General features: G+C 45.3%; 1 protein-coding gene across 1 annotated transcript; it reads right to left on the bottom strand.

The window, feature by feature from the left end:
* Positions 1-1,188: 1,188 nt before the first annotated feature.
* krt8 (keratin 8) lies at positions 1,189-6,366 on the bottom strand. Its single transcript, XM_076983576.1, has 9 exons — positions 5,877-6,366; positions 4,146-4,354; positions 3,291-3,351; positions 3,076-3,171; positions 2,815-2,979; positions 2,601-2,726; positions 2,231-2,451; positions 2,084-2,127; positions 1,189-1,965 (listed from the first exon to the last, which is right to left on the bottom strand). The coding sequence occupies exons 1-9, from the start codon at positions 6,246-6,248 to the stop codon at positions 1,727-1,729; spliced, it is 1,533 nt and encodes a 510-aa protein (XP_076839691.1). The 5' UTR covers positions 6,249-6,366; the 3' UTR covers positions 1,189-1,726.
* Between the last annotated feature and the right edge of the window lie 2,734 nt (positions 6,367-9,100).

Raw genomic sequence — 9,100 nt, 5'->3', positions numbered from 1 at the left:
GTGTCATTTGATTGTCAGTGATTTACAGTCCTGGGCAAAAAATTGGTTATATTTAAATTTAACAAGCAACAAGCCTCCATCTGATTTGGAACAGTGTTTAACATATTTTTTTGTTGAGGTTTGGCAGGAAAGGAAGACGTGAACAGAGGAAATAAAAGTTGTCCTTTTAGACGCAGGTGTTGCAGTGTGCGATGCACTGTGGGAGAGATGCTGCCCTCTTGTGGTTGCAGCACACAAAGCGCTAACTATCTTGGGACGTTAGGAACTTCACATGATCATGTAGAACTCTCGCAGGGCCCAGACAGGACATATCTTCTACATCGTATATGTTTGTTTAGACAGTTTACCCTTTTTATTTAAAAAAGTGAAGTTAGCGTGAAGGAGGATTCCATTTCTGTTTATTTCAGATATATCTGTATAACGCTTAGCACGTATGTTATCATTTAGCAGACGGCAGTTTGCTTGAATTGAAATGTCCCACCCAGCCCGACTCCTTTATTGATCAAATGTCTAGAAGCACAATATGGGATTTGGTTAATTGCTGAGATTGTTATTGTCTTGATTGTAAGTTGCTAAGTTATTAGGAGCCTGCAGTGTGTTTGGTGAATACTAAACACAGAACGAAAAGAAAACAATATCTTTATAGGACAATTAACCACCACAGCCTTCAGAATGACTGGAATGTTCATAGACATTTGCTTGAGAAGATTCTTGGGAATGCCAGTATTGTAGGCATAGAACGTCCACCACTATATTTGACCTTGAGAAAATTTGAAGTTATGCAGTGACAGCTTACTAGTAAAACTCTCCGTGGTGAGTGTTCCTGTCAGTCCACTCCCACGTCTCCTCCCTGTTCTCCATGACTCCCACATTCCATTCTTGGATCTTCAGCAAGGAGAGTCTGGTCGACTGCAAAGGAGATTTGCGGCCTAATCTCTCTTACTTCATTACCATCCAAGTGGCGAATGTTGGAGTGGCGAAGCTTCCATTTACCAGCTCATAGGTGTGGACTGGAAACCTTGCTGAGCCAATCAGAAGATTCTAGATGGGGCACACTGATTGGTTTGTTTTCAGCTGACGGCTGTCCTTGCATTTGCAAAGACCGCTTTAGACTGTTTGAAACTGCAATTAAAGACTTCACTGTTCTTGAGTTTATGTGTGTTTAAATGTAAGAATCAGAAAATCGAATGCATTTTAAGTAAACACTTTATTTTGGTAGCAAAAACAGCACCTCGGGGTACAGTGTGGACATTTCCTTTGCATCTGAGCGAATACAATGGGAAGACATTAGATCTGCCATAAACAGCACTGCTCTTTAAGACAAATGTGAATATAACCCTTCATAAACAAAATTGTGAATACCCCTCACAGTGCATTGGATAAGGTGACACAAAGAGTGGCAGATGTTTGTAGCAGATTCAGCCCACAAACGTGGACTGGGTGGTCTGTTGTGTAAGATACAGGTTTTGTAAAAGGAGCTGACAGCATTTATTTTAGTGCAGAACGTGTACTTAAGGCACAGTGTAAGGCACAGTGTGTGAAGATTGCTTGGTCCCTTGCAAATCCTTTGGTCCGAATGTAAAGACCGTATTGCTTTACAGCCTGGCGGGTGACTGCATCGCTCCACAACTGGTTACTTTAACCATCTGATTGGTTTACAGGCAGGGAGAGGAATGGGTACGGAGACATGGTTAGAGAACTCGAGCGGAGGTCGTGTCTTCTCTGCTCAATCTTGGACGACCTCAGAAGACTCGGACACCACTTTGCCATCCTTGGTTTCGATCATCTTGATGACCACGCTCTTCTTGGTCTGGGTAAGGCTGCTGTCGCCATAGCCACCGCCGTAGCCGCCGCTGGTGCTGCCGCCGTAGCCGTAGCCGCCGGAGTAACCACTAGAGTAACCACTGGAGTAATTACTGCTGTAGCCACTGCTGGCGCTCTCCATAGGGAAGGAGCTATAGCTCGCTAGGGTCGCACAAAAACGATGCGTTAGGATTCATAGCGCATTTCCGTGTTTCTATTAATGTACTGTACATTATTATATTGCGTTAAGCAGGTGTTGATGAGGAGGAGAGAGACTTACAGCTCTGTTTTGTGATGTTGATAGCCTTGATGCCACTTGCCAGTCTGTTGGTACAACAGATGCATGGTTAGAGCTTCAGTCTTGCAACAATCGCAACACAAAATATCAAGTCATATTGCAGCAAAATAGCTTAACTAATGGACTCACCTGTCCTCCTCTCCTTCCAGGAGTTTCCTGTAGGTGGCGATCTCGATGTCCAGAGCCAGTTTGACATTCATCAGGTCCTGGTACTCCCTGATCTGGCGTGCCATGTCTTGCTTGGCTCTCTGAAGGGCGTCTTCCAGGTCCTTGGTGCGAGCCTTGGCATCTCTCACCGCCATCTCCCCACGTTCCTCGGCCTCCGCAATCTGGTTCTCCAGGTTCGCACGCTACGGTGGGACACAAGACACTTTGAACAACGGCCTTTGCATGGAGCCATTGCCATATCCTTTGCAGGTATTCATTGTTTCGCAGATTTTTTTTTTCAGATGTCATTTCCAGTAAAAGTGGACATGTGGCCGTGTCACTGTGCAATCACCTGGCCCTTAACAGAATCGATCTCGGACTGCAGCCTCTGAATCATGCGGTTGAGATCATTGATCTCCGTCTTGGTTGATCTAAGGTCATCTCCATACCTGGTGGCTGATGTCTGCATCTCCTCATACTGAGCGAAGAAGAAATTCCAGGTTAGATGGTTTGGTTTAGTGTTTTACATGACCGGTAGTCCTCTTTTTGACATTCGTTGGCCATACCTTAGACTTGTACCACGTCTCGGCCTCAGCACGGCTGCGGTTGGCGATGTCCTCATACTGAGCACGGACCTCAGCCACGATGGCGTCCATGTCCAACTTCCTGCTGTTGTCCATCTCCACCACCACTGACGTATCCTTGATCTGAGACTGCAGCTCACGGATCTCCTACAGGGGCCAAACGGGGCAAATAATGAGCACTCATCAAGTATTAGATGCATGTAAAGACACTGGACCAGCAAATATGGCTGACGGATAACGTACCTCCTCGTAGATCTGTCTGAGGAAGTTGATCTCGTCTGTGAGACTCTCGAGTTTAGCCTCCAGCTCAACCTTATTCATGTAAGCCTCGTCAACATCCTGGAAAACCCAGAGAGAACATCCCAGAGATTAAAATGGATTATGGCAGTTGTAGTTGAACAGCAGCTGTGTGGCAACAGTTGGAGTGTACGTGTCAGCAACAGCCGTTGCCGTCTAACCTTCTTGATGAGGACAAAGTCATTCTCGGCCTCCGTACGCTTGTTGATCTCATCCTCGTACCTGAAGAAGGCGAAGAAAGTGCAATCAGTAAACACCAACGTAGGTCAAGCACCAGCACATTAGCAAACTCGTTATTTTGCTGTTGAGCAGTTGATAACTGCAAAATAGCAAATGATCAAGAAACGCTGCTCTTATGGCAACCGAGAAGAGAACCAGACCTATGTCATAACACGTATGACCACTAGGGGGAAGCAGAGCTGTGTCTTTGAGGAAAGAGCTCTGGGTGTCCTGGCTCAGGTTTCAGGCAGAGATTCGGTTTAATATCTGATGTCTCCATGTAAGCCTTGATAGTTAATAAGCACATCAGATTTATCTGCAGCTGCAGAAAAGGTGTGGTGTACCATCTGTGACTCATGCTGACTGTAGGCCAGCTTTGCTGTGCTTTTGCAGTTAGACAAACACCCATTGTGTTATCCATGACATACCAGGTATTATCCATGACATACCAGGACAGTGATGTAAATCCTGTCCAATAAAAATGAGACAATGGATTTAACAAACTAGGGAGTGACCTCAGCAACCATTCATCGTATGATTTCATATCATATGGAGAGGAAACCTTATGCAGCCATGTTTTTTTCTCCCCTTGTTGCATAAATGAGTCTGGCAACCTGGACGTATTCCTGAAGCCCCAGTAAAAAATGCGTTTCTCCTTCTATGTGCATTTTTGGAGCTCGTTTATTCTGGGAACACTTAACCACGCGAGCCTGCTACCCACACACACCTCTTGGGCACGATCCATTCACCACGACCCAGGAGCGGAATGGGTCCCAAGTGAAATGTTTGCCACTCACTTGTTCTTGAAGTCCTCGACCAGGCCCTGCATGTTGTGCAGGTCGGCCTCCAGCCTCATCTTGTCGTTGCCCAGACTGTCGAGCTGCCTGCGCAGGTTGGCGATGTAGGCCTCGAACATGGCGTCGATGTTGGAGCGGGTGGTGGTCTGGCTCTGGAGGAGGCTCCATTTGGTCTCCAGCATCTTGTTCTGCTGCTCCAAGAAGCGTACCTGGGTGGACGAGAGAAGAACTGGGTCATTGTTATTGTTTTCAACACATTCAGAGCTTCAAAGCGCCTGCTGGTGTCACTGAACGGAACTGGGACTTTTTGGGTCTAGTGAAGCACAACCAGATGCCTACAGGCACGGTGTGAGACGGAGAGCAGCACAGGAGCCCTGCTGGCCTGATGGGGTTCGGCACGCATGACTCTGCAGGATTGCGGTGTTTCTTTCCAGGGAAATGGTGACGCACATCCTGATAGACGTCCAGAAATGGGGAGATGGGGCTAGCTGACGAGAGCAGCGGGATACTCCTGGGGGCGGAGGGTGGGGGGTTGGGGGTGTGGTTCCAGTTAGGGGGGTGTGGTTCAGTATGTTAGGTAAGGACAAAGCTTAGTTGACTCACACAGAGTGATGGTGTAGGTGCTATTTGTGCTAGTGGTCAGTTATACTATTTTGCGTACAGTGGATGACATTACAAGGAAGATTCCGAGATCAGCTCTTAGATTGTTAGAGGTGTGCAAGTGTGTGTATGAATGCGTGTGTGTCTGTGTGCGTACATGTGTGTGAATGTTGGAGAGGTGATTAGAAAAGTTAGAATTAGGTGATAATGGATTTTACAAATGATAGTAATCATGGTGCCTTTATTTAAGATAAAGCGCTATTTGATTATTATGAATATTTGTTATTCAAAGAATTCGTTCATTATGTTCAGTGCAATGCAAAACAGATTATTTCCATAAGGCCAAGACAAAACGCATGGAAAACGTCTAGGTGCTAATGTTAGGCAGTGAAAATTATTAAAACTCGATTATTCTTTGTCATCACTGCCTTGAGAGTTTGTTACATAATCTCTTCAGTGAACACGACACCGTTTCTCTTGATCAAATATTAACTCTGTAGAGCAGGTCCTGTAGGTTAAAGGAACAATAGTTTTTTTTTTGCCTGGTGGTAAGAAACTTTCCATTTAGGAAGCTTAGCTACAATCTAAAGAGGTTGTAATGAGCCAATACCATCCTGAAGTGAAGACTGCATTAAAACATGACACTATTACTAAATGTAATTATTTAGATAGGTAGTTATTTAGACACAGGTTTACATGCAGGAGATTCGTCTGCTGTGGGTGTGAACACCCGACTTCAATCGGAGCCGTCTACCCCACCAAGTGTGTTGCAAAGTTATTCTCTTCCATTCTGGTCAGAGACACACCCTGTTCCCAGTTTGACCGTGCATCGGCTGTTCTCTACAGCAAGGAAGTCGTTGTAAGCCCATCTAAGTAAAATATGGGAAGTGTGCGGCTTCTACCCAAAACAAACCCATCCCAAATGTCTCTGAAAGTCTCACTGAATTCCTCGTTTTGATTTGCTCTCATTGTCCACAGAAACTTAAGAAGCAGATCGGAACCGTTATTGGGTTTTCCAAGTTCTGTGTCAGTTCGTACAATGACTTGCACCACCCTTCATCCACACAGTAACACACTAACACACATTGTACCATGCAAACGGACAGAGAATGAAATACTACAGTCGCTCACCTTATCGATGAAGGAGGCGAAGCGGTTGTTGAGCGTCTTGATCTGCTCCTTCTCCTGGGTGCGGACAACCTGGATGTTGGGGTCGATCTCTAGGTTGAGAGGGGCTAGCAGGCTGGAGTTGACGGTCACGGCTGTGATGGGGACCACCTGAGGCATGCTGCCGCCTGCCATGCTGAGGGGGGAGGCTGAGGTAGCGTAGCTGAGCTGACTTCCCAGACCACCTCCAAGGCCTCGGTTGAGCCCTCCGTAGGTGCTGCGGACGGTGTAGCTCTGGCGGCTGACGGCGGGTCCGGAGTAGGACAGGCTGCTGAAGCTTCTAGGGGCCGTCGCGGAGGACGAGGACTTCATCATGTAGCTTCTGTTGTGCGACATTCTGCCTGTGGAGTTTCTGACCTGGAGTGGCTGAGATTGAGACTGAGAGTGAGACCGAGCAGAGAGCAGCAGCAGGAAACTGGTGAGCAGGGGAAACCCGAGCAGATGGGCAGAGCGAAGGACTGGCCCTCTTAGTATAGCAGTGCTGCTCGGGGGGAGGAGCTATGGCATAGTTCTGATTGGCTCGTTCTCTCAGTGTACAATGGAATGGAGGCGGGACTGAAACTCCACACTCTCTGGCTTACATTCTTCCTCTAATCATTACCTGGTTGGGTGGACCCCGCCCTCTTTTCTGCCCTTTTCAGTCCAAACCACCAGGAAAGTTTCTGTGGAAAGTCGGGCAAAACAAGAATTTAACACTGGTGCCTAGGGATGTATATATTAATGGAAAATTGCACAAAAAAATTATTTTACATTGTAGCATATTGTTTGAGGAAGGTGTACATTAGAGAGCCAATAGGATTACAGTGCTTGAAATGGGCTAGCTGTAGAAAGTATTTAAAGCATTCTAACACATCCATATTTACCGAAAGCTGCAGAAATAAAGAAACATTTTCTCAGAATAGTGAATTCGACCAATTTGTTTCAATCACATGAACTTAAATAATGATAATTGTAAACGATAATTGTAAATACATCCTATATTTTGTATTCAGCAGAATGGGGAGTATTACAGCCTTGTGATACCTCAGTGAATGCCTCATATCAAAATAGGCTAAAATGTTTTGCCTATTCAAATAAGTTGTGGCTTTAATAACCTCTGTAAATATGTGTGCATGTGATGCTTCCTGGGTCTTAATGCTGCAGGCACATTCAACCTGACATATGTAGAAGGTGGAGCTGTGTTTGCACATACCAGCACACATATCTTGCTCTTTATAGCATCTGCTGTGTTATAAATCACACACATCACAAGCAGTATTGCATGCGTTTCCATTTAGAATGATTGCAGTGTCAGGATAATGCATGATCATTTTACATCACAGCCCATGTAGATAAGCAGCAATGAATGCAGTACCTTCTACTCTGGTGAGAAGACACACCTTTGTGGTGTTGATAAAAGCCGTGCCGCAGGCTTGCAGCAGGATTCACAAACCTGATCAGTTTTACATTCATTTTAACAACAATGGGCTTTGCCGACATCAGCAGAGCAGTGATATCACAGGGGCTGAGCTCTGTTGTACAGCTTAGAGAACCACGCTTGTGCAGTTCATGATAAACTCACAGTTTCTGAGCAACGCAAGCGTTGCAAAGTACACATACTACGATCAACGCCATTTTGATTTTTAATAATTCCTCTACACCAAGCAGAGTATTAGAGGGAAATAATTTTCTCCTGAGGTATGTCATCACAGGCCATGAGGTAGAGTGGGGAGTGGGGGGTGTGTGTAGGCGTGACCACATGACTGCAGCGGGCGGGGGTCAGCTATAGCGGTATCTGGGCAGATAAGGCCGGACCAGGGACCGCCTTTACTTGTTCCTCAAGACGACCCTGCTCCCCTTCTCTTCTGAGATTGCGTTATGTAGGTATTGTTGAGGGGTCAGTTGAGTTGGTATGGTCCACTCAGGATTGTTATGCAAATGGCCGTTTTGGAGAAAGACGTGATCACATGGCAAACGTGTTAAATGGTTTCTGCTTAGATGTAAACTATGATAAACTGGTTAGCTCCTGTATGGTGGGTCGTACATTTCAACTTAAGGTTGACTGCACACACAGATGCACTATTACATATCTGTTCAATACTCCCAACCACTGTAATAATAAGAAGAATAAATGACTTTGCTGCATTTTTCCCTCTTTATTCTTAGTGAGTCATCTTGTTTAATTTGACTTCTCTTCCTGTGGTCCTTTACAGAATCCCGGCTTTTGTTTTTGAAACAGGAACCCGTAGAAATAAAAATCTAACTGCTCTCATTTCTTCATCCAACTTGAGTGCGATCCAACCACAAGCCAAAGAACACAAGACAAGCTACAGAACGGAAGCACTGTGGCCAGTACATGTACCTTCTCTCTCTCTCTCTCTCTCTCTCTCTCTCTCTCTCTCTCTCTCTCTCTCTCTCTCTCTCTCTCTCTCTCTCTCTCTCTCTCTCTCTCTCTCTCTCTCTCTCTCACTCACTCACTCACTCACTCACTCACTCACTCACTCTCCCGTTCTCTGTGTCATTGCTCTCTTTTACTCTCTCTTCCTATATTGTACTGATACATAATCATTATATAATATAGGTTATCATGTGACACATGGCAACCATTCTGTGCTCTCGAGCTTAGATGTAATAAATCGCTATAAAATGAAAATGACTTTCTGTAGTGGCCAAAACTCATGACTCATTTTGCCCAGTGAAGGAAAAAATTGTGCCTCGAAATTAGAAACACTTTACTGTGGAATTACTGTGGAATTCATGCTTTTAAAACAGCTTCTAGTTTTTAGTTACATCCAAAAGCGAAGTTAGCTGTCACACCAAGAGATTGTAATGTCATGTAGTGTTATGGAGGTTAATGTAATTGTAATGGGCTACTCTGGGAAACAGGATACAATAACAAGGCGAGACTTCTAGAGGGCAAAGAACCAGTCACACATCACAATAAATACAAACCTAAATCAAGAAACAGGTCAAACTCAGTACACAGCACCGAACAGGGCAGAGGAGGCTGAAATGATTCACCATAAATCATTATGTCTGGATTGGTAAATTGTAAAAGATAGATACTGCTCAGAAGCGTGGAATGAGAGACTTCACAAAGTCCTGATAACAGCTGATGAGGAAATGGTGCAAGATCAGATCCAGGTAGGAGGCGATCAACATGCCGGAGACATGTGAGCGGGGGCATGACAGCACCCCCACACTTCAGC

The sequence above is a fragment of the Brachyhypopomus gauderio genome, chromosome 21, assembly GCF_052324685.1.
Source record: "Brachyhypopomus gauderio isolate BG-103 chromosome 21, BGAUD_0.2, whole genome shotgun sequence".
NCBI classification, from domain to species: Eukaryota; Metazoa; Chordata; class Actinopteri; order Gymnotiformes; family Hypopomidae; genus Brachyhypopomus; species Brachyhypopomus gauderio.
Note: the sequence above shows the minus strand (reverse complement) of the source record. Positions and strands in the feature narration are given on the sequence as shown.